Consider the following 23,503-nt stretch of genomic DNA (forward strand, 5'->3'; position numbering starts at 1 on the left):
GGTTACATCAGCCTGGAAAAGGTGCAGCAGTTTAGATCTGTATCAATCTGATGTTAGTTTGGAAATGATAACGGAAGAAAACTTGCATAGGACTGTTTTTAGTCATACTAACCACTCTGAGGGCTTTTACACAAGAGCCACATTCACTCAACTGCACACACATCCATTTATGTAGCTATGTATAGATTAAAACTGGTTTAGATGCCTCGACCAAGGGCACACTAACAAGTGGCAATTGGGGAAGGTGGAATCAAACTCGCAACTTTCTGACTGCTATCTTGCCACTGAGCCACATCTGTCCAGACATTTGTTGGATGTATAAAAAAAACAAACTAAAAATGAATTCAACTTAAGAAGAAGGCAACTGGACTTCACCCAAAAGTTCAGTTCTCAACATGGTTGATAGTAACAAACAAAATCCACAAATTGAGCACATTTATTCAGTAGGAAAAAAATAAGTGTGTTTAACTTTAAAATCACCAGAAGCTCAGACGTTGGTACCGCTGCTGTTTGTACAGTGTCATTTTGCCAACAGGACGACACTTCTTTAATATTTAGCAATATTGGAGAATACAGAGTTCTGGGTCTTCTCTTTCACCATTTTCCTCACATGCATGGTGACATGATAAAAGGAGGTCCTCTTCCTGTCTGGAGCTACTTGCTGGAAGAACTGGGCCTCAGTGTCCCATCACAGTCCTATCCCAGGGAAACAGAAAGAAATTGATAATTTATTACAAGTCCCTAGAAGTTTCTTTCAACTTAAAAAAAAATAAGGTAAAAAAAGAAAACAAATGTTTTGGTTTAACTACCTCCAGTTAACAGTTACTGGAGATACCTCTTAAACATTTTTTATTTCTTAAGCCGGTAGATAAGTTGTTTTGGGATTTTTTTTTTTTTTACCCAGGAAGTGCGTAAACAAGAATGAACAAAAAAAGACCTTAAAAGTTATTTATTTCAGGTTAGTATCCATTTGTTTATGAACTTCTGTGTAGTTCTCCTAAAATCCTTCACCATGAACAGATCTTAAAAAAACATGCATTTGGTTTACTATAAAAAAAATTCTAACAAACTTTCAAGAAGTATTTGTTTACTTCAAGACTGATCATCTAAACTAAGATTCTGTGCACAAAATCAAAATAAACATCTTTCTTAAAAGAAAAAGTACATACAAACATTTTTGGAAGTCAATATTAAGTGTCTCAAACAGCCTATTGTGCCAGTTTAACCAGTAAGTACAAATGTGCTTCATGTCACAAAACGTTTCTCCTGACAGGCAAGAAACCAATAGAAATGGAAGTGGAGCTTAAAGTTTTTTCATGCATATAAAGGTTTAACAAAGAATGATAACGTGGTTGTTCTCGTATCTGTTCATCCCTAGCTGTAGCCTAAGAAAATCCCAGAATGTTTAACAAGTACGAATACKTTTGCCATGCTGTGTCATTGGGTTTCAGAAGCTCCTGACCAGTCATAGCATGGTGCAGGAGCAGCAGGGATTGTCTTTGTGTACTGCCTCGGCCTCCTCCGACGGTGGGGGGCCACGGACTGAAGACTCGTCCTTGGACTCAGACAGCGAGCCCGTGGACGTGGACAGGAGCCTCCCGCACACCAGGTCGGCGGCGTTCCCGTCCCTGACGGAGAAGTCTGTCACAGTTTTCTCCCTCAGCGACATATCCCCGTCTTCGTCGTCGTCTATCAACACAAACTCCTTCAGGTACGTCGTCCCTGCTTCGTGCAGACTGTGGTCCTCCACCGACTCCTCTAGAGTGTAGCCATCTACAAAGGTGATGGTGGAAGACTCTGTGAGCGACTCGTGTGGCTCTGTGGAGTTGTCCTCAGGGCCTGAGTAGATGTGGCTGCTTGAATCCAAGACCGGCGTAGAGTTTCTGTGGAACGTCTCACCTCTCACACTGAACGTTTGTTCCTTTTCAGTTCTAGGAATGAGATCCGGAGCAGACGGTACCCTGTGTGTTGTGTCACCTCGGCTCCTGAGTTGGTCTCTTCGTTTGTGAGCGCTGACTTCCACAGCGTGGCCATTCCCGGGGTACATTTTAAAAGCCACTCAGAGGCAGTCATGGTAGACCTGCGCACTGCTGCTCCCTGGTGGCGCAGAGAAGGAAGTGCTGGCACTGCTGCCTCCTCCTCACCAAGTCACAGATCGGTCCTGATGCAAAATACAAAGATGGAGATTCACTTCAAAGGTGTGAATATACATAAGATTAAATCTATTAATTCCTTTTTAATGATATCCAAATAGTAAAAACAGGCTTTGAGATGTTTTGATAATTCTGGCAAATAAGCAAAACAGAACAATGCAAAAAAAAAAAAAAAAAAAAACCTGCCTAAAGTTTTTCAGCACTTTCATTAGTGTGGAGAATGTAAAGATGAAGAATGACATAAAGTATTAGACTTCATTTGGAAAATGTGCAGGATGTAAAAAAATGGCCAGAAACTTCTAAAAAGTCCAAAAAGATAGCCAGTGAAGAAGCACAACAATTAGAAAAAAATAGCATTAGAAGTTAAAGTCGTTGGTGAAATATAAAAAAAAAACATGACAGAGGCTAAAAAAAGGGCTAATCTGTTGTCTTAAAACCAGCTGACCTGTTCTGAAAGCTGCATGAAAACTGTTTAAAGATGATTTAATTTGGTTTTGGTTTGACAAAATGAGTATGTTGTTGTAAGACAAAGAACAATTATTCTCTGTTACTGCCATCACAAAAGGTTGGAGCTTTTAGGGGAGAAAAACCACAGACAGGATCAGTCTAAGAGTCTGAAGCATGGTGGTGGAGGGGTCTTTACTTAACTTTACTTTCCATTATCTACCAAGAACTACTGGTCATTACGACCACAGCTGCTGTTCACACTAATGAAACAGCGCTGCCAACAATCTATCATCTACAAATTACGTCATTGCCATATTTAATTCAGATTATTCTGTGCACGTTTCTGCTCTTTTCCACTTCCATATTAACTGGAGTAGATAATTGTAAGCAGCGGGGAGTTGTTGTACAAACCAGAGAGAGAGAATGAGCTGTCATTTGGGATAGGACTCTGGATCAAGAAATGAAGCCTGCACCGTGAAAGAAGCAGAAAATAACTTGCGTTCCCTCAGGACTGGCTCTTTGAAGACACACACAGATGATTTGCTCTAATGTGCTCCAACAAAAGGAGGAAAGTGATCGTTTCGTTCTCACTCTTTCATTCCCATCTTCAGAAAAAGTCACTGTGGATAAGGGTTTGCCACTAACATATATAAACCATTCCTTATTGAGAAAAATCTCCACAGAATTTACATCTGGATACTGAGATGGCAACAGAAGAAGTCTGGATTAGTTGCCTAATCTCTGGTGAACCACTAAGTGTTTATGGCCCCACGTTTTAGATCCAGTTGATGACCTACTTTCATTTTCTCTTAAGTTAAATCTCCCATCAACTCTGACAAAGTTAATAAAGTATTTGACAAACAGGCCCAAAGCATCACAGAAGATTTAACCCTTAATCATCCATCAAATCATCCATGGTGGTGATATTGTGAATCCAGAATGCCACCCTTTGCAGCAAAAACCTAAAAATAAGCTTTGGCGATAAAAAAAATAAATACTGCTGCCTAGTGGTGGCAAGTTAAATTACGTTTATTTAATTACTATTGCTGCTATTTATATTACTACAGTAATCATCTTTGTAAAAGGAAAAGTGGCTATTATCCATCATCTTGTGGTGCACCTGTACCCCTCACCCCACCCTAATATTAATGTCTACATCTGCAAGTACCTCCTGAAATATGGCTGCAGTATTTTCTGAATTAGATTGGCTAGTGTGGTAAATAAACACAAAATTGAACAACGTCCTGATCAAGGACGTTTCCAGTTTCTGGCTTTATAAGTTTAATGCAGCTTACGTTGTACAACAGGCTTGACAAAATGACCGTGTTACATTCTACTGATTCATATGCATGACAGAATAGGGACTCTATAAATGAATAATAACAAGCATGAAAACATGAGCCACTGGAAGTTAGAACGGCTACTGAGCAGATAAAAGATACATAGGGTTTTAAGAGGCTGCTTAGTTTTGCTGCCGATTTTCAAAAAGAAGGGAACCGTTTTTCCACACTAAGCCACCAGAACAAAACAGAGCAGAAGATTGAGGCAGGTAATAATGACATTGTGTTTTTACCTGAAGACGTCTGAGCTGTTTGCCTCCCTCTGATCCTCCATACAGCCGGTGGAAATGACTTCTCATCTGAGCAGAAACTGGAAACAAAGACACTCCCAGCCTCCGCTTAGAAACTACAACTGCTGTGTGGCACTGAGAACAAACCACGCCTTATACCAAAACCACTAACATGATTGGTTACAAATATGTGTCATTTTTAATTGACTAAATATGAGTCGATTTAGTCAAGTGTTTACAATTCAAACAGTTGCATAAAACTGCAGTATACATAACTTTTAACAAATACATGTTTTTTTCCATATTTGTTAAACGTGTCACCATATTGTTACAGAATGCTACCAGACAGATAATCTATGAAAAAAAAAATCGAGCTCCTCCATCTCCTCGTGTTGCTAATGCTGTCTGAAGAAATACACTGCTCCAGGTCAGAAATAACCAATCAGAGGCTAGAGGAGAGTCTTAGCGCCGTCAATCATGTTCGTGTACTGAACAATGTGCTAATGGTGGAGAAACAATTTACCGATCTAGAGAAACTGTTTAGCTCCCATCATCGGTGGTCACATTAACCAACCTGAACATTCAGGCCAGGCTACATGAGGTTGATTGACAGCACTAGGACCTTCCTCCTGGCTGTGATTGGTTGTTTCTGCCTTGTGCACTGGGAGCACTGGGAACAGGCAGAGGAGCTCAGTTTGTTTTCACAGAGTATCTGTCGCATCTAATACTCTACGGTCAAAACATATTTAAAAAAAAAAAAAAACAGTTACATACTGCAGCTTTAATGAAAACAATACGGAACTAGCTTTTACACAGTCTCAATAAATTCAAAATCATTGAAGAAATAAAAACATTAAAGAAATAAGAGGGTTAATTTAATAGTTATTTCAGTAATTCAGATGTGTATGTTAAGCTCATACAGATTAATTACAGATTTACATATTTTCACTGTTTATTTTAGTAAAATAAACAGTGAATTGATGTAAAACTAAATTTCTTGAAAAATGTGAATATTTTATAGAGATAAAAAAAACATTTTTACACAAAAATGAGAATCTGCTGAAAAGTGTCTCCATATTTATGCAGTCGACACTTGGTAAGGGCTCCTTCTACATGAAATAAAATGTGAAAGCAGTGACAAGCACAACAGGCTTTATTACGGTGAATTTACACAGACGAAATGTAACACAGTTTAGGGCCAATTTAAACATTGATCTACATTTTAACAGAGTCCCACTCTTTGTATAGCTATCCTGACAGACGCATTGGAAGCCATGTTCAACCAGAAGACAGAGGAGGTCATAATTATTTTATGATCTTAGAAAAAAAATCCATTCATCCAAATCCTAAAAAAACAACAAAAAACAAAAATGTGTATATTATGAGAAACGCCTAGTAAATTGCCTTTCAACTGTAATCAAACCTTCTTAGTCCGATTTGTTTGAAAAAGCTTAAGACTTTTCAAAACAACCGAATTTTTTAAAACTAACACCTCTCAGCTGTGCAGCGATGCATGAAGAGCCACTCCTCTCTGTGCCACACACTGAAGGGCAGCATATAAATAATCCAAGAGGACAGACTCTCACACACATGGAAGCTGCAGACGGAAATACCGGAGTGATGAAATATTGAAAAATGTTCAGTCACAGCAGGAGTGATGTTTGCTTTGACCCAATACGGTCAGCGGGTCGACACAGCACCGACAAAGTGTTCAGTGTGGTCTACAAAACGTCCGGCGTAAACCGTAACCTCAATCTGACCGGATCCTGCTGAAGGGAAACTAGACAAAACATTTATTATTACTGAAAAAAAGTGAAGATTCTTCTGGTGATAAATTATCCTGTAAGCTAAGAACCAAAAGAAATCAACACAGATTTTTCCCAGCAGATTTTTTAGAACAAGGAAAAAAATGTGCTGATGACTGATAATGACCCGAAACATAGAGCCAATGGTTTAACACATTTTAGATCCTGTTTATGAGTTAGAATGACCTAGTCAAAGATTATCAGAAAACCGGTACGTGAACATTTTTTGTTGACAGATGTTCTCCATCCTACGAAATCAGTCCCACCATGTGGGAGGAGCTTTGTCCCTGCAGTTGCACCTGGAAACTCAGGCCTTCATCAGCAGACTGACCCATGTTTTTGCTCGTGTCCCAGAACCTGATAGTTACAGTTCCTGCTGCTGGCGGAGTCTCCTTAAAATGGGCTGTGACGCAGACGGGAGCCGTGATGATTTCAACACCTGGAGGCACAACAGAGATGTGACGCATCGTTCGCCTGGCTGCAGACAAATCTGTGGTCGATAATCGGCTGCCTTCCTACCTTTGCGCTTTTCTATTTCGGCCAAGCAGACGGACAGCATCCAGAGGCCCGGCGCTGTTCGAGACTTCAGGCAGCAGAACACAGCCGGCAAAGACAGGAGGCGATGGGGGGAGTAGTCAGTGAAGGGCCAAACACACTGAAGGCCGGTCATCATGGGAACTCTGACCTCCACCTGCTTTATACTGTCCTTATCGTCTGGCTCCTCCTCTAAAACAGTAAAATTCACATGTATGAAAGGAAGAGTACACAAAAATCGTATGCAAGTCACAGTATTAGCACTTCAACATATGTTTAAGTAAAAGTAAAAAGTAGCCATTCAAGAAATGAAGTAAGAGTAAAAACGTTATTTGGTAAAAAGGTTACTCAAGTACTGATCAATTATTCAAACATAATATTTAAAAATTATATCAGACAGACCAAATTATAAAGTTGTGTGAAAATGTTGGTATTTTAAAGAAGTATTATTAAGTAAAACCGACTTGCTAGAGCTTTACATCATGTTATAATGTCATTCGCTCTTCAAAAGCATACTCGTTGCCTTGATTCTTTCCTGCATGCTTGAGAAATACTTTAATCTCCAAGGCAACCATTCAGCTGTGCAGAATGCCTAGGTGTACCGAACTCCTACTCAGAGCTGCAGTTTCCAAGCTTCTGCCTCACAGAGCAAAAAGTACAGCAGGTTTCACACTAGCCTTCGTTCCTCGGCAGGTCTCTGCTKGGCTTGTGGCGCCGGTTCTGTGACAGCAGCGTTACAACGCTCTCCCACACCGGACATCCGGAACGAGACGCAGCGGACAAACAGACGTCCACCTCCACCCCTGCATCCGTCTGCCGGTATCCCTCCACCTTGACCTGAAGCGTGAACGGACCCTTCTTCAGCTCATCGATTGGCTGAAGGGTTTTCAGGCTCTGTCGCACACGAACAAGACCTGACAACAGAAAGTTCATATTGGTGAAATACCAGCAGCAGGGAGGTGAACAGTATGCTGCAGGAGTGTCAGATAGTATCAGTACTGATTCTTTTTTTTTTTACTGCTGACGTGGGTCTGATAAAAACCTCAGCATTTACAATACCTTGCAAAAGTATTCACTCCCCTTTTATTACGATACAACCACACAATTCAATTGATTTAGATGGATTTTCACATAATTATCCAACCCAAAGTAATGGAGAATTTTAATTAAATTGTAAGCTAAAGATATCATTTTAAATAAAAAAAAGGCCTGACCGGTATGGCTGAAAATGAAAACCTGGCATCATTCTCTTTTTGAGTTTATTCCTGGTGTAAAATCTCAACAGAAACCAGATGTTTAATTGTAATGCGGCTAACTTGAAACGTTTAAACACGCCGAAAGTTATCAATACTTTTGTAAGGAACCTCTTTTGTTCGTGTTGTTTTTGTTGTGGTACCTGCTGGGCTGAGTCTAAAGTTGTGGTCTGTTAACAACATAAGCATTAGTCTGGAGCAGAGAACCTCCGGGAAGCACAGCGGGAGGTCTCTGAATTCAGTGTCCGGATAATCCCATCCATATCCTGCTGCTCCGCAGAATCTCCTCAGCAGAGTTTTGTCCAGCCTCAAAGAGCAGCACAGATACGCYAACTCAAAACGAGAACGTCCAGCAGTCCGGCTAATTTATAAAGTGTTTTATCACACTACTTACTCACCTGCAGTTGAGCACCGTGTAAACAGCACGCGCTCCTGTGGCGCGCGCTGCGTACAGGTGGCCTGCTCTCCGCGTCACAGCTCTGCTCAGATATTTGATGTAAAGATACACAAAACTCGGAAGTTTGTCGCTATTCAGCGCATTTTGACGCAGCAATTTGTGAGAGCGATAAATGTACATGTAGCCTAAACATACGGAACATACGGAGAGCGAGGCAACAACACAACTTCGAGCATTTCCCATGCTGCTGAGACTTTGTTTTGAACTCGGAGGTCAGACGGCGCAGGATACTGTTGAGTTCTACGGCAAGCGTCATGAGACAAACATGCTCGATTATTTAAAAAACGACTTGAAAATAATGAATTAAAACACTCCTTTATTCTGAACGAAAAGATATTCTTCAAAATACGACAAGTATTCCGATATATGTTGGATAATTTCAAGATAAAGTTTTAAATTGTTAAAACTTATTGACAGAGTATGTTTCACACTTTATTGGTCAGGTCTGCAACCATTATAGGGTTAATTTTAATTTTCACAGTAGAACAAACATACTTTTCAAAATAAACTCAGTCTTTACGAGTAGAATAGGTCACAAATTCCCAATGGGCCTACTCCAGGGACCCATAGGGTTAGTTATTTTTATCACTCAAAATAAAGTTTGCAGAGGGTCTTCAAAATAAGAATAGGTTCCATATTATTGCTGGGCAATGTTGGCCTTTTAAAATATGGCATAAATGAACCAAAACGACACATGAAAAACGAGATTCTGTTGGCCTTGCAGATTAAAGCTCACAGATACCCTTCAAAATAAGAAACTTAACTTAGTCCTATATGTTGAAATGGCTGCCAAGCCCTTAAAAGCCCCACAACAAAGCTAATTTTTATTCCCTTACTTCAAAACGTCAGTAAGGGAATAAATTGAAAAACTAACAGGCACAAAAATATTAAAAAACTTCAAGATTTTATTGGTTACGTTATTATAGCAGAAGGAAGTTCCACAGCACTAAATTAGTTAGCATTCTTTAAAAATGACAAAAGAAAACCAGAAGAATCCTTCAACTTTTATAGTACATAACAAATTCCTCCAGGAAATTTTCCAGTGACACTTTGTAACACAGAGTGATCTGAAAAGGTCTTTATTCTTGAGCATTCAGACAAAAACAACATTTTCAACAACTGATTCCAATTTCTTGCGAGTACTTTTAAGAGTCGAAATCTCTTGACGATGAATTGTAAAACTAATCATCTCTTTGGGGAAAAGGTCATCAGAGTTATGACTTTATTTGTTGTTGAAAGAAACATTCGTATTAAGGCCGTCGCCATGGGGATGTAATGAAGCCGGTTCTTCGGAGTAGTTCCTGAGCAGACGGACTTGTGGCAGTCGGCTGGTCCATCCAGACTGGGTCATCTGTTCTTCATCCAAACAGAAGCAGCAAAACAATGCAGACTGAATTCACGCCTATAAGCGGCACTGCAGGACGACACACGTCAAGATCAGGTTATTTAAAGAAACATTTAACACAATAACATTATCTTCATTCATTTCTTTCATGACTTTTCTGTGTTGATGTAAATGGCATAATATTTTAAATTAACTTTATATTTTTCTTTTCAAGTCTTATCTGCCTTATAAAGGAGACAGTGCAAACTGTATCCTGTTAGCATTTTAAGGTCATTTATGCCCATTCAAAAGGGATTTTTGATTACATCACCCTGGCAATTTGAATTGAATTTTTTTTTTTTTTATTTCCTTGTGATAAAAATCCCTTTACAATGTTACATTTTATTGTAAGAATTTTATTTGCTGTAAATCCCCAAATTTGGTGTAAATAGAATTGGAAAGAAGCCCAATACCTTTAACCCTCTTTTACTTTATAAGTAATTCTATACAGTTCTCTATTAATATTGAACACACAGATACTGCGATAACTATAAATTAGCACAATACTGTATAACCCTGTTGCTGTGTTTGACAGTATAGCTTACTAAGCTCAATAAGTTAAAAAAGGATTAGTTGGCTGATTTGAGTGGTTAGCAGTAAATATTTTTCTTTTTTTAGCAAAAATGAAAAGAAATGCTTACATCTCATAATGCATGCCTGCATTTTACAACTGTGAGACTCTAAACTTTGCTTTTAATGGAACTTATCAGTTTAGTATTTTACACTAGATGCTACACAAAACCTTAAAATACATGAAAGTCAACATGTTACTCAATCTCTCACATATAAATGAGGGATTCAAAAATATCCCATCCAACAGTTCTTAAATTAAAAAATTAATACATTAATAAATAAATAAAATAAAATGAAATGGAAAAAGTTGATCAGAAACTAGCCAGAAACTGTTAAGTGTGAGAATATGCGGAGTAAAAAGAAACAGGCACCTCTCATCACTGTCCTCACAGAGCGGATGAGGTTCATCAGCTGTACTTTGATGCCTGGTTCATCACCAAACCCTCCAACGCTTTGGTCCACTCCCCAGCCGACTAACCGAGAGCGAAAGCAAACACCAAAACAACACAAATATATAATTCCGTTACATTCTGTTAAACTCATTAGCCTGTAATATCTAATTTAGGAAGTTAGCATAAGCTAACAAGTCGGCTACATTCAGTAGTCCTGTCCAATGACTCGAGGAATTTACAACCTAGCTACTTACTTTTACTGAGGAACCTTTCTTCGTGTAACACAGCGACAGCGTTTATACACAAAATAGCTGCTTGAATTAGAGAGTACAGCGTAAATGCCATGATAAGTCTACAGCAGCTAACTGCAGGGTAGCTGAAGCTATTTACCTATGACGTGGAGTACGGTGGCCGAGGATAGGAAAATGTGTCCGATTGGTCGAAGTCCGCACTCTTTTTTTATTGTTATAATACACAGAATCAAGCTTCGTTCATATTCTGTTACAATAAATATTCCGTTTAATTACAATACTTCGCAGAAATACTCATATTTTATATTGTATTTTGTGTGATGTAGAGCATCATTAAAGGGGCAGTAGTATTTAAAATCAACTTTTTAGCTTTACATCATGTTATTCCCTCATCAAAAACATACCTGAAGTATTACTTCGATTCTTTCAATATTTTTGAGAAATCCTTTAATTTCCATGGCAACCATTCAGCTGTGGAAAACACCTGGTTGGACCTAGCTCCGCCTTCAAGACGCAGCTCCTCCTCTGCTGCGGTTTCCAAGCTTCTGAGCTTCCGCCTCACATAGCAGCCCTTCCCCTGCCACTCCCCCACTGAGCACCTTTAGACTATCCAGCAACAATTAACAAACACCAAGCAGAGTTTCAGAAGGAGAAGTTTCTTAAAGAGACAGAGGCCCAATTTCAAGGAGCTAAATTACAAAGTTGAATTTCTTTTAATATTTGACATGAACTGCATCTTTATAACAACTGAAGGCAACATACTCCATTGTGCTATAAAATAGGACTATGTGCGCTAGAATATACACAAAACTGCCCCTTTACATATGAAAACTAATTATTTAAAATTGTATTATTCATATACATTTAAAAACAGGCAGGTTCATGAGAATAAAAATCTTTATTAGTGTTTTATGAAGTCTGCATAATATGCCACACGCCTGAGAAGCTCATGGTCAAGAAACAAAAAGAAAAAAACAGAAGAAAAAAAAACTGCTCTATCAATACCGCCCTCTATTGGTAAAACAATTGCAACGTCTACAGTACTGACTGGTTTGCAAATAAAAGATTACTGTTAAATACACACATAATGTACTACTTTTATGCATACGCACATCTGGTCCACATCAGTTTTTGTTTTGTATTTTTCTTGTTTTTTTTTTCTCTTTTTTTCACATTCATATGTTGTAGGCCAAAGATAAGAACAATGTAACACTGGACCCAAACACATGGTTCAGTTCCTCCCCGCTCCCGAAAAAAAAAAAAAAAAATCATAATTCACTAGTTGCACTTCAAGTACAATCTCTAGTGTCATATGGTAAACACATGTACATCAACGGGTGGGACTGGGGACATATTTAAACTTGCAACAACCAAGTAATGAGTTTAAGGTAGTAAGTCTCGTTGTACAAGCTGTCCTTTAAAGACTGAACGAACACAATACGCACATCAACACATAATGTCCCAGTGTGCAGGCACATTCACTCCCATCCAGTTTAGCTGTAACATTTTAAAAGCCAATTGAGTGTGGTTAACTTGCTCGACAAAGCACCAAAAAAAAAAAAAAAAAGCTAGAGGTCAAATGTGCTTGGACAATAATTACACACGCACGAAAAAAAGGGTAAAACTAAATTTTTTAAACATCTAAAAAAAAAACTATAACTACAAGGAACTGGATTCAAACTTTCAGTCAACTCTGGTTTTTTGAGCTTTAAATGCAGCAGATTTCTTTGGAAAACAAATTWAAAAAAAAAAGGCTAGATATAAGCTACATATGATGTAAGGGCAGTGATTACTTTCTTCCCCCACCCCACTGAGACAAAAGATATGCCGCTTAGAAATTTGGGGTAAAATGTAGGAATGATCTACACTCTCTCGTTTTAGAAATTACTGAGGTGTTGAATATATTAGAAAATAAAAAATGAATGACGGAAAATTCATTTTTGTGTATGTGTGTGTGTGCATATACACACACAAATACACAAAAGAAAAAAAGTAGCAAAACAACAGGAATATTGACTATGGACAGAATGAATTTACACTGATGCCTTCAAAGTTCTCCTGATGAGGCGTTTAACCGTTTCGCCTTCCAGAGCTCAAGCAGTCTCAGTGTTGGATAGAAAAAAAAACAAAAACAAAAACACAAAAAAAGAGAAATTTAGTTTTTGATAACTTCTGATATATTTTCTGGTCCCTGCCCAGCGTGCTCTGTAAAACCTGGCTGGAAGCTAGAAAACCAGGCGAATCGGATAGGATGCAAATCAGCTAAAAAGAACGAAGAGTGCCAAATGACGACCAAAAAAAAATATATATATATATAAAAACAACAACTACAATAAAACTACAGCCAGTCTGATAGTGCAGTTTATTTAGAGCTATGGAAATATTTATTTTACCAACATTCCTATATGTCTATCTTGAAGGTATGTCTTAGAACGACACTGTGTTACTAAAAAAAAAAAGAAAAGAAAAAGAAATAAATTGGGCGCCATTGTGGCAGAGGCAATTGAATCAAATTTCATAAACACATTGTGGTATTTCCTTCAGGAGAAAAACAGCCACCAAGGCCATCGTTTCTTCAATAAGCCGCCTCCCCTTGACAACAGAGAAGTCTCCCAGAGAAAAGTAAACTTAGGTTCAGAACAATGGATGTGGTGGGATGGAACAACGGGAAAAAAAAWATATATATATAGATATATATATCACTTCAGCATTCAAGCAATCTTCAACACTGAGAACCTATTCACATATTTTTGGTATTTCCTCTACTTCCCAGACAACAACCAATATACATTTTTTTTATTTGTACCACAAATAGATCTAATATTAAGGATTTGGGGCAAAGCAATTTAACAAGGTGCATGACATACGTGGATAACAAAGTGCCAATCTCTCTCTCTCTTTTTTTTTATTTTTATTTTCCATAAAATAAAAAAAATGCGTATATGCGAGTTGAACTATGTATTGATGTTCTTCTTCTTCTGTGTGTGTGTGTGTGCGTGCGTGYGTGTGTGTGTGTGTGAAGTTAAAACGGGGATGTGGAACCGAGCCCCAAATACTACGGAGAATGTTACAAAAACAAATTCTGTTATGATTTCTTTTTTCCCCTCTGTTTTTTTCTCTTTTTTTCCAGTTTGGAGTGTAGCCATCTTTGTATCAGGGTTATTTCGGGCGTTTCCTTTGCAGCTTAGGACATACTGGAGCAGCGTGCATTCGGGGTGCCCATCTGGGTGAGAACTTTGTCCAGCCACTGCAGCGGGCCGTTCAGGTGCAGCTCGATCCAGCATGGAGTGCTTGTGACGGTTTGTCGCCTGGAAAAGGAAAAAAGAAAAGCAGTTTTGGTCCCGAGTTGTCCCAACATTCCATCTGCTAATGCTTTAGGCATTTAGTGTACTAATTACTTTTCCAAAGCCACATGTGTGTATCAGCATTTTAAGCACATTAGCCAGACTTTTAAAAAAATCTGTTAGTTTGTCAGCTAGCAAAAACTAAACAACTTGCATAAACTGGAAAGGATTTCAGCTGGCAACTGTGCAAAGGACAATAAACACATCATTTAAACACTTCGGAAAAGTCCACGTGTTATGAATAGAGGTACGTTTAAGGTTCTGGGGACAAAAGTAAAGAATTTATGGAATGGAAAAGGTACTGGGAGTGGTGGGTCCAGAGGTGGCAGCGGCCTGCAGCAGGATACCATTTGCTAAAGTAGCTCTAAGATTCTCCCAAAGCAATCACAACATGCATTTTCTTTAGCATTTTGTAATGTTCATTTACAGTCCAAGTCTCTATCTAGCATGCTAGGTTAAATTTACATAAAACTCGTACACTTAAATAAACCTTTTTGTGCCATATATTTAAATCATGGCCAGAATTTCTGCAGGTTTCAGCAAGTCAAATTTAAGACTTTCAAAAGACCATTTTACTGCCAGATTTTTAAAATTTAAGACCAAAGAACTATAAATATATGGGGTGATTGTGAGCTACCACTGACTTGAATGGGTTGGCAAAAGCAGTGAGCCAGTGGCAAATACAAACATCGCCCAGCCAACCGGGGGTACATTTGCACTTACTCTGGTCGACTATTAGCCCTGCGGGCTAGATAGCAAAGTTTAATAGTAGCTAGTTACCAAACACAACAAATATGTCTGTGCATGACAGAAAAGTTCAGCAAGAAAAAAAAATAAAAATACACACATGATTATATAGTCCTGTCATGACAAAATTTTAAGACCTGTGAGTAGCGTAGTTAAGGCCACAGTGCTCGTTTGGTGTGCAGCGAATGTGGAAATGTTTACACAGATTGTTGCTCAGGGTCATTTTAAATGAACTATAAGAATGAATACGAACTCTGGCTCCTGCATCTTATCTCGTTATTGTGCTCCCGTTTTAAGGCCATGTTAAGGCCTTCATTTAAGATACATGAATTGAAGACTTTCAAACGATGTGTGGACACACTGATGTTGTCTTGCTAATTAACTGAAAACTCTAGCGCACACAGCAGTAGCGAATGCTAGTTGAGACAGTGCTCACCTGTACTCGGCTCCCCAGCCTTTGACGAAGCTCATCCTGATGGTGCACATCCTGGTGAGCTGGTAGACGGCCTCAAAGCCCTGGTTGACCGACTGGGCCAGCAGGGCCGCAAACTCCTGGTTGTTGAAGATTTTTAGATTACAACCTGGAGGAAGAAAGCCGTGAACAGGAGCATGTGTTTTAGAGGTGACGCACAAATAAAGGCTTATTTCTGAATAAAGTGCCAACTACTGTTCAGCTTTTGTGACAGCTTGTGAATACAAAACAATAAAGACGTTTTGAACTTACTTGCATTAAAAATACCTTTTAAAAGGAGGTTAATTGTCATAACTGTTCAGTGTAACCTGACTAAAAAGTCCGTATTTCTCCTACATGCTGCCATTTTCAGCCTCTTACCTGGAGGAATTTTACACACCGTCGCCGGATGCCAGCCGTACCGCTGGTTGCAGTTTGGACTCTGGACAAAGATAGCGCTATCACTCAAGCACTCTGCAAACACCTCCCCTCCAATGTAGTAAAGTCTAACTCCTCTTCCTGTAAAAAAAAATCCAATTCATCATGCCTTACAAATGGGAAAACTTGCAAATTTGTGCCCCAAAATCTATAACTAATTTTCAAACTTCTATCTTACTTGGATACTATTGAGATAAACTTAGAGAATAATTATGAAGTGAAGAAATGAAACAGATATTCTGCTGACTAGAACCAACTCGCTCAGCTGTGCCGTACCTATGTGCCGCCGAGTCATCTCCACAGTGGCGTTCCTGTTGACGTTGGACAGCAGGCCGAGGCAGAAGCGCTCCGAGTTGGACGGGTCCGTGAATCCGTCCACCGTCAGCGAAGGCTGAGAAGCGTGGAACGTCTCGCCCACACGCTGGTTGAGCTCGTAGTACGCTATGGAGCACCAGAAGGCCGGCTCCGAGTACGTCACCGGCTGCAGGTCTGTGGGACGGGAGGCACCGCATCGGTAGTTAGCTACAGTTGTCATGGTAACACAAATGCCATTCCACAAACCGGTCACATGACCAGATGAAAAACAAACCAAAAAAAATTGGTGCATTCTACAATTTTTTTTTTAATCTAACCACAGACCTTTAAAAAAAAAATAAATAAATAAATAAAAAAAAGAAATAAATTAAAAGATATAAACAAATGATTCATTTCTTTTTTAAATAAGAAAAACATTTCATTGCCTAAAATGCAATAACAGCATTCTTTTAGTGAATACATGATCATTTGTAGCAAAAGATGCATCTGCAGCCAAACAGGAAATTGTTAATTATTAGTAACTGTAATTAGTAAAGCACAGTGCTTAAGATTTGTTGGTATCGTTACAGAATTTGAACCAGGTGAAGCTAAAACTATAACCATCTGACTTCTAGTTGGAACATATTTACAAAGACGTTTTATTAAATTTTAAATGCAAAATGTTTACATTTTTATACAGCTTTGGATTTATTACTGCTCTGAGTGTGTTGCTCTTTTAGCAAATCTGTATTCTCCTATTAACCAATTACTAAATTATTTCACAATTATTTCAAAAAACGATTCATCACAATTAATCATTTCAGCCCCGGTGCCATATATTTGTAAATTGTCGTTTATTCCCCTCAATAATAAGGCTCTGACGATCTATGTTGATTAAATGATTAACGACCTAATTACATGGATGCAAGACGTAAACACTGACCTATAGTATATCATCGAGTTTAAAATTTCAACTTTTTATTTCAGTGCCTGAAAGAGCTTGGAAAGAAAATGGCCAAGTCATATTTTAGTTGTTTTTTTTGTGCATTGACACAGATAGATGTAAATAACTGCGATAGATGGATGGATGGATGATATATCATTTTTATCTCACATTTGTGACTTAAACTGAATAGTAATCGTATTGTGGCGTCCTGTGTGATATCGGCAAACGCATCGTCATCTAAACAAATCGATATAATATTGAACAGTGATAAAGCAGATGGTTCACATCTCACCCATGCTGTGATTGACCGGAGACAGAGTGTTGGGAGAGAGTTCTTGTGGAGAACCTGAAGCAAAAACAGAACCAACAGAGTTTTACAGCAGATCGTCGCATTGTGACAGCCTTATTCATTTATCATCACCGCAATATCAAAATTTATATCTATATACTCTGTAATAAACATATCACAAAGAACCACTCACTGTTCAAGTGTCTTGCATTCGGCCTCTCTACATCTGCAATATGTTTGGTGAAACTTGTCATTTAATGCAACACGAAAGGTTTAAGGAATAAAAGAGTCATTAAAAAAAAAATCTGGAGTCAAACTCCAGTCCTCGAGGGCCGCTGTCCTCCATTTTTAAATGTACCACAGGTGCAAAACACTGGAATGAAATGGCTTAATTACATTTCATTTGCCTGCTGTGTGAAAGTAGCTCATGTTAACTTTAAACTCTAAACAAATTCACATTATCAGTGTTTGTTTGTTTACAGCAAGTCATGTCGTTACTGCAGTTCCCACCAATATTCACGTCTATTCCTCAAATTGTGCAGCTCTAAACAGGCGGTTCTGATAATACCATGACTTCATTTCAAAACAATACCGTTCATCTAATCAGCACCAAGGGAGAAGGACGTGCTAGTCTAGGSTACCTGTGTCCATACTTTGATTCATCTGCTGGTCGCTGGCCTCTCCATCCTCGCTGATGTAACCCGGTGGAGGCGTCTCTGAGAAAAACGAAAGAAAGCCAGACGATGCTGAATTGGAGTTCGAGACAAAAACTCTTTATCAAACGACGGCGGCAGTCAAATCCAGACGGTTCTACCTGGTATGTAGTTGTTTGGAGGTTCGATTCCTGCAGGGAAGTTTGTGTTTTCGGGTATGGAATGAGTGTAGTCGTCCAGAGGTGGCAGCTCGGACAGGATTTCTGAGTGTCTTGGCACAAGAACGGGAGGCAGCACTACGGTGGAGGATGAAACGCAGGAAGACGTGAGCTCACTGTGTTGCAAAATGTTTTTTTGACTTAAAACCAGATCTAACAGATTTCATAGGAAATAAATGAATGATTAGTTCATAAAGATTACAAGACAGACTTGGGAATATCAGCTAATTATATTAAGAATTTATTGAGATGCATTTTTTGAACTAACAGGAAGAGTTTTACTTGAAACAGGAAGTTGAACCGTGAGATGTTTTGTTTTAAACTGTGGTTGTAGTTTTTCTTTGTTACTCTGGTCGGTCCTCTGCAGTGTCTGTTCAGCTGCTGTATTTCTTTTCTGTTTTACTTGTTAAGGGTTTATACAGGAGTCCCAGAGCTGAATTTACTACCTCTACAATATTTTTACTACCAACACAAAATAGAGCCAATTTCGCACCGATTTCCTCAATTTTGGGAGATTGGTCGATATTTACGTGAAGCCAATCTCATCCTCTGATCTTTTCTACTTCAGCAAAGGTCTAAAAATCAGCCATGTTCCTCTTCTGCTCTGCAGTGAGAGGTTTGACCGATAGACCGGCCCACCAGGTCATGTCTGCAAGTTTGTAGTTATCAATAGTGACCCCACTGTTACCAACTTAGAGACTTTCCTCCTATATTTAGCGACATTTCAATCAACAAAATGGCATTGTCTAAAATCGAATTCGGCAGGTCAAACTTTTTATAAATTGATAATCTATAATCTGCAAGAAAGCTGTAATTGGTTCACTGACCCATGTAAGACAAAACTTTATCCACTTACTTGAAGGTCTAACTGTGACTTTAACTTGACCAAACCTCACATGTTAAAAACAGCAAGCACTATTTTTAGTGCTTATCCTAAATCCATAGACTTAGGATACATATAATAAAATATGTATATTTTATTAAGAATATCAGTAAAATGCAATGACATTCCAATTTCACAAGCCAATGTTTTATTCTCAGAATATTAAGGCGTTTTCGCACTGCAAAGGAACGGAACGAAACGGAACGGAACGAAACGGTTCCAGCCCTGTTGTGTTTGCATATACACTGAGGGCCATCGAAGCGGTACCGGACGTCATTATTTTTGAAACTAAATAATGGTTTTGATGTAGCGGCCGAAGCCTTTTCCTCAGAGATGTGGCGGAAAACTTTCTCTTTCCTCATTGACCGATCTAGTTCATTCTGTACTCATTCATCAGCAAGTAAGCGGAGGAAAAAAAAACCTCATCATTACACCAGGTGATTAGACTATATTGAGACGAATCCATTGCTAATTAAAACTAATAATAAAAATATTGAAAAGAGCACTCTTTACAAAATACAGTTTAGTGAGAGCCAGCTGTCAACAGAAAATAAACGTCTGACTCCATAACAACCAGCGGCCAATCAGCTCCTGGTTCTAAGCAGAACCACTTGGCCGGCCCGATTGGAACCACAGCTTTTGTGGTTCCAAGGGGCCGGGTGGAACCGGTCGCAAGTTGTAATGCAAACACGGTCGGAACCGTTCCGTACCGTTCCCTGCAGTGCGAAAACGCCTTTAGTTTGCTACTAAATGTCAACACTAGGACAATTTGATAACAAGGTACAAGGGTATCATATTTCACAAGTCATTGAAAAGTTTAAATAAACAAATGTCTATGTGCAGCGAAATTCTGTGTTTCTGTGACCAACACACCAACTCTGTCAGATCATCCTTACAATTAGAGCAGCTGTTTAAATTAGCTAATCAACCACCGCTGTGTTCAGATCATTTATAATCGCAAAATAAACATCAAGACTGAAAACATGAAACTGTTAAGGACTGAATGTGTTGCCCTTGGTGTGGGAAACGTTTGCGGGTTTTATGGTTTTGGATCCTCACAAACAGTGGAGCTGTTTGTTGCTATGGCAACGAGTCTGCGTGTAGCTAGCAGACACTGAAAGTGAAGAGCGGGGGATACGAGTGGTATTGAGTTGTTCTTTGACGGTCTTTCTGAGTTATTTTCCCTTTGCTGTGGCGCACTGCTCTAAATTAACTTACTTTAGTTGCTGCGGTGTTCAGAGCAGCTCAGCTCTGAGCTGCTGTGTTTAGAGTCAGCAAGGTCCTCTTCCTGTTCGCAGCTCCCGTCGCATCGCTGGTAAAACTTTAGCTCGTAGCTGAGCTTGAGTTTGCGGCTACATCGCATCGTTTAGCCCAAAAACCGAAACGGGGATCTGCTCCACGGTGGAGCCTCAACCCGCGCAGGAATCCGCTGCTGATGAACGGTGGCTGCTCCGGTCGGTCTGATTTGATCACAGTCATGTCGTTCCAGGTCAAATTTAGATTTTTTTTCGTGAATAATTTACAAAATGCCTTTCGGGGTCATTCCTAGTCTTTGAATCTTGGATCATCAAGCCAAAGTTGTGAAAACGTATATAAACGTTTTACTGGCCTTAATTTGAGCTTATTTAATTAACTACCTTTTGTTCTTAAATGGTGAAAATCAAAGGCCAGCATCTCCATGATCATTTTTGAAGCTCCTGTTTCTACACACTGCACATCAGGCCAACATATGATTGATTCTCTTAAACAGGGGTGTCAAACTCCAGTCCTCAAAGGCCTAGATGTGCCACAGGTACAAAACACTGGAATGAAATGGCTTAATTACCTCCTTCTTGTGTCAAGTTCTCCAGAGCCTTGCTAATGACCTAATTATTCTATTCAGGTGTGGTGCAGCAGAGGCACATCTAAACATTGCAGTGGCCCTCGAGGACTGGATTTTGACACCTGTGCTCTAAAACAGTGGTGCCCCAAAGTTGGTCCTGGAGGTCCGGCATCCTGCATCCTTTTAGTTCCCTCCCTGGTGGCAGTAACAACCTTTTCAGCATGTCAATGTTCTTCTTAGGGCTACTAATGAGCCATCATTGGATCCAGGTGCGCTAAACCAAGGAGAGAACTAAAACATCCAGAAACAAATTCCTTCCTGCGTCAAAACGCAACGCTTTACTTTGCGCTGAACGTCTTAAAAAGTTGACGACTGCCCCTTTGGCTGCTCTCTGTGCAGTACAACAACCAGACGTGTATCAGTGATTTGGCCGACAAGCGTTGCTCTCACCTGGGGTCTCCACCCTCTGGTAGTGGTAGGGGTTGATGCACACCTCGTCCTTCTTGAGGTGGAAGGCGTACTCGCAGGCCTCAATGGCGCGCAGCTCGTGGTGGCTGTGAAGGTCCGGCCACCGCCACAGGCGGCAGTAGATGACGTGAGGAAGGCCCTTCCTGTGCGAGACCTGCTGGCGACCGTCTAGGGATCTGATTGGATGGCGAACAGCAACAAGGATGTTTTTGATGTCCAATCTTAAAACGTTGTGAAACACCAAACGCGAGTTGAGGATATTCACCTGGTTTGGTCGGGGTAGCTGTACAGGCCTGACGTGTCCCACTGTTCTATCGTATTTGGTGTACTCAGTCCCCATATTTCAGAGCAATTGCTGTGTACGGAGAAGAAACACAACCAGAAAAAAAGAAAAATATTAGTATTTTTTCAGTAAGGATGTGGAAACTCTTATTGGAGTTTCTGTGACAAAATAAAGCCACCAGATTCAGCTGTGGAAATGAACTTCAAGCAAAAGAAGCCTTTTTGAAGGACTTGAGGAAAAATAAGGGTGATGTTAAAAATCTGTTCTCCATGTTGTGGCTCTGAACACTAAAAATAGCTTTTCTACAGATATTTCAGAACTTATGTGGAGGCCAACAAAATATGGCGTTACTGGGGGTGGGGGGTATGGACTTAAAGGTTTTATCACTTATGACGATAACAAAAGTGACAATAAGAACCAATTGCAGTTTTCTGGCCGATCGCTGATTACAGATCTTTAAAAGCCTGACCACCGATTTGACCGGTAGCATTTTTTTTTGGTCTGAAATGTTGGTGAATGTAGCAAAAAAGTCGCTCTGTTGGCAACAGTGAGGCGACTGTTGTTAACTGCAAACATGCAAACTTGAGCTTTATTGGTATTTATTTATGTTTCTGGAGAAAATAGTAAAAGTAACAATCCCATCTATGTGGACAGTTTTGGGGGCGTTAAACATTATCAATTGGAATTTATTGTGACAACAATAAATCAAAACTCCTATTATGCTGACAAATTTATCCAGACAAATGAGAAACAATACGATAAGTGTCCAACAAGAAGCACACCCCATGGCACAAAACAAAGGAAATCAGAGGAGGAGGAAAGTTATTCAAAATCATCATTTAAAATAAAAAAAATAAAAAAACTAGATTCAGAAATTCTTAAAACATTTACAGAAAGTGTCCAAAAGGGAAAGTTGACAAATGAGCTGTTGCTTCATCAGACACACAAACACCAGGGAATTCCAGGAAACAAATCTTTCCCAAAAACGTCCCCACTGAGTTTTAGTCTGGGTCATCAAGGCCGGCCGATAAAGGGGAACGTCTTCTCCTGACCTTTAACAAACCCTGCAGATGCCGTCGGCACAGTGGGAGGCAAACTGTAATATTCAGCTGCACCCGACGCTCAAATACGTCTTTGGAAACGAAGTCAAGTTAGGAAGAGAAACAGGGAAAAAAAAAAGTTTCCAACCGTTAACACGAGGAGGAAGCTCACCTCGGGATGGTGACACACTTTGTGTTGCAGTTCTGGGAGGTGATGGCCTTCTCCAGCTCATCCAGCTGACCCGTCTTCTTCAGCTTCTTCACCAGGCTTTTCACAGCTTTCTCGCACCACTTCTCTTCTTGCCCGTTCTGCTCGCCGCCTCCCGCTAAACCTGGCCCGGTCGACGTCTTCTTCAGCGTCAGGAGCCTCTTCACCACAGGAGGGGTGAACGGCAAGATGGACGACATCTCGACCCACCGAGAGCCTCGAGGTGGTTTTGGTGTGAGCTCTCGCTTACCGACGAGGCAGGGGGCGCACGGCGGGGGGAGGACGAACTTGGAGCTACAGCTTCGGGCCCTTGCTCTGAGGGGCCCCTCTGGTAATGAGTGAGTCACAGGATGGAAGCCAACGCTAGAAGTCACTCAAAAGATTTGGGCACCTTGCAGGGGAAACATAAAAAGTATTATAAATCACAAAAATCAGAAAGAAAAACACCTTTTTCAAACCTGTTTTCAAACCCTGAAAATTTAATCAACCAATTAATTGTGAATAATAGATTACTGAAACAATTGCCAACTAATGTAGCTATAAATTAATCGCTAACCATAGTATAGACTCAAAAAAAGACTATTTGCTGGGAAAAAACAA

The 23,503-nt window shown here is 39.7% G+C and overlaps 3 protein-coding genes across 7 annotated transcripts in view; all 3 read right to left on the reverse strand.

Annotated features, from left to right (window-relative positions):
• Nucleotides 1-420: 420 nt before the first annotated feature.
• LOC103469780 (uncharacterized) lies at nucleotides 421-8,449 on the reverse strand. 3 transcript variants are annotated; one of them, XM_008417701.2, is made up of 7 exons: nucleotides 8,364-8,449; nucleotides 8,161-8,241; nucleotides 7,906-8,069; nucleotides 7,187-7,423; nucleotides 6,495-6,701; nucleotides 4,174-6,414; nucleotides 935-2,161 (listed from the first exon to the last, which is right to left on the reverse strand). In XM_008417701.2, the coding sequence occupies exons 1-6, from the start codon at nucleotides 8,393-8,395 to the stop codon at nucleotides 6,224-6,226; spliced, it is 912 nt and encodes a 303-aa protein (XP_008415923.1). In that variant the 5' UTR covers nucleotides 8,396-8,449; the 3' UTR covers nucleotides 935-2,161; nucleotides 4,174-6,223. The 3 variants fall into 3 exon arrangements, with proteins under 3 accessions (XP_008415922.1, XP_008415923.1, XP_008415921.1); XM_008417700.1 differs by lacking the exon at nucleotides 935-2,161 and adding an exon at nucleotides 421-696 and having other exon boundaries at nucleotides 6,307-6,414; nucleotides 8,161-8,449; XM_008417699.2 differs by having other exon boundaries at nucleotides 8,161-8,449.
• Nucleotides 8,450-9,106: 657 nt separating this feature from the next.
• Nucleotides 9,107-10,984, reverse strand: LOC103469778 (immediate early response 3-interacting protein 1-like). The gene is made up of 3 exons (XM_008417697.2): nucleotides 10,823-10,984; nucleotides 10,548-10,649; nucleotides 9,107-9,633 (listed from the first exon to the last, which is right to left on the reverse strand). Exons 1-3 carry the CDS (start codon nucleotides 10,911-10,913, stop codon nucleotides 9,578-9,580), a joined length of 249 nt encoding a protein of 82 aa, XP_008415919.1. The 5' UTR covers nucleotides 10,914-10,984; the 3' UTR covers nucleotides 9,107-9,577.
• Nucleotides 10,985-11,698: 714 nt separating this feature from the next.
• LOC103469777 (mothers against decapentaplegic homolog 2) overlaps nucleotides 11,699-23,503 on the reverse strand; it is a 13,929-nt gene continuing 2,124 nt past the window's right edge. Inside the window, exons 2-11 of one of the 3 annotated variants that reach the window (XM_008417696.2) lie at nucleotides 22,868-23,294; nucleotides 21,638-21,727; nucleotides 21,355-21,548; nucleotides 18,143-18,277; nucleotides 17,982-18,044; nucleotides 17,332-17,385; nucleotides 16,076-16,288; nucleotides 15,743-15,880; nucleotides 15,347-15,491; nucleotides 11,699-14,127 (exon numbers count right to left, since the gene is read on the reverse strand). In XM_008417696.2, coding sequence (XP_008415918.1) covers nucleotides 14,004-14,127; nucleotides 15,347-15,491; nucleotides 15,743-15,880; nucleotides 16,076-16,288; nucleotides 17,332-17,385; nucleotides 17,982-18,044; nucleotides 18,143-18,277; nucleotides 21,355-21,548; nucleotides 21,638-21,727; nucleotides 22,868-23,103 — 1,392 coding nt within the window. In that variant the 5' untranslated portion in view covers nucleotides 23,104-23,294 and the 3' untranslated portion in view covers nucleotides 11,699-14,003. Of the gene's footprint in view, nucleotides 14,128-15,346; nucleotides 15,492-15,742; nucleotides 15,881-16,075; nucleotides 16,289-17,331; nucleotides 17,386-17,969; nucleotides 18,045-18,142; nucleotides 18,278-21,354; nucleotides 21,549-21,637; nucleotides 21,728-22,867; nucleotides 23,295-23,503 lie in introns of those variants that run through there. The other 2 variants (XM_017306897.1, XM_008417694.2) reach the window with 2 other exon arrangements.

This window comes from Poecilia reticulata, linkage group LG9, assembly GCF_000633615.1.
Source record: "Poecilia reticulata strain Guanapo linkage group LG9, Guppy_female_1.0+MT, whole genome shotgun sequence".
NCBI classification, from domain to species: Eukaryota; Metazoa; Chordata; class Actinopteri; order Cyprinodontiformes; family Poeciliidae; genus Poecilia; species Poecilia reticulata.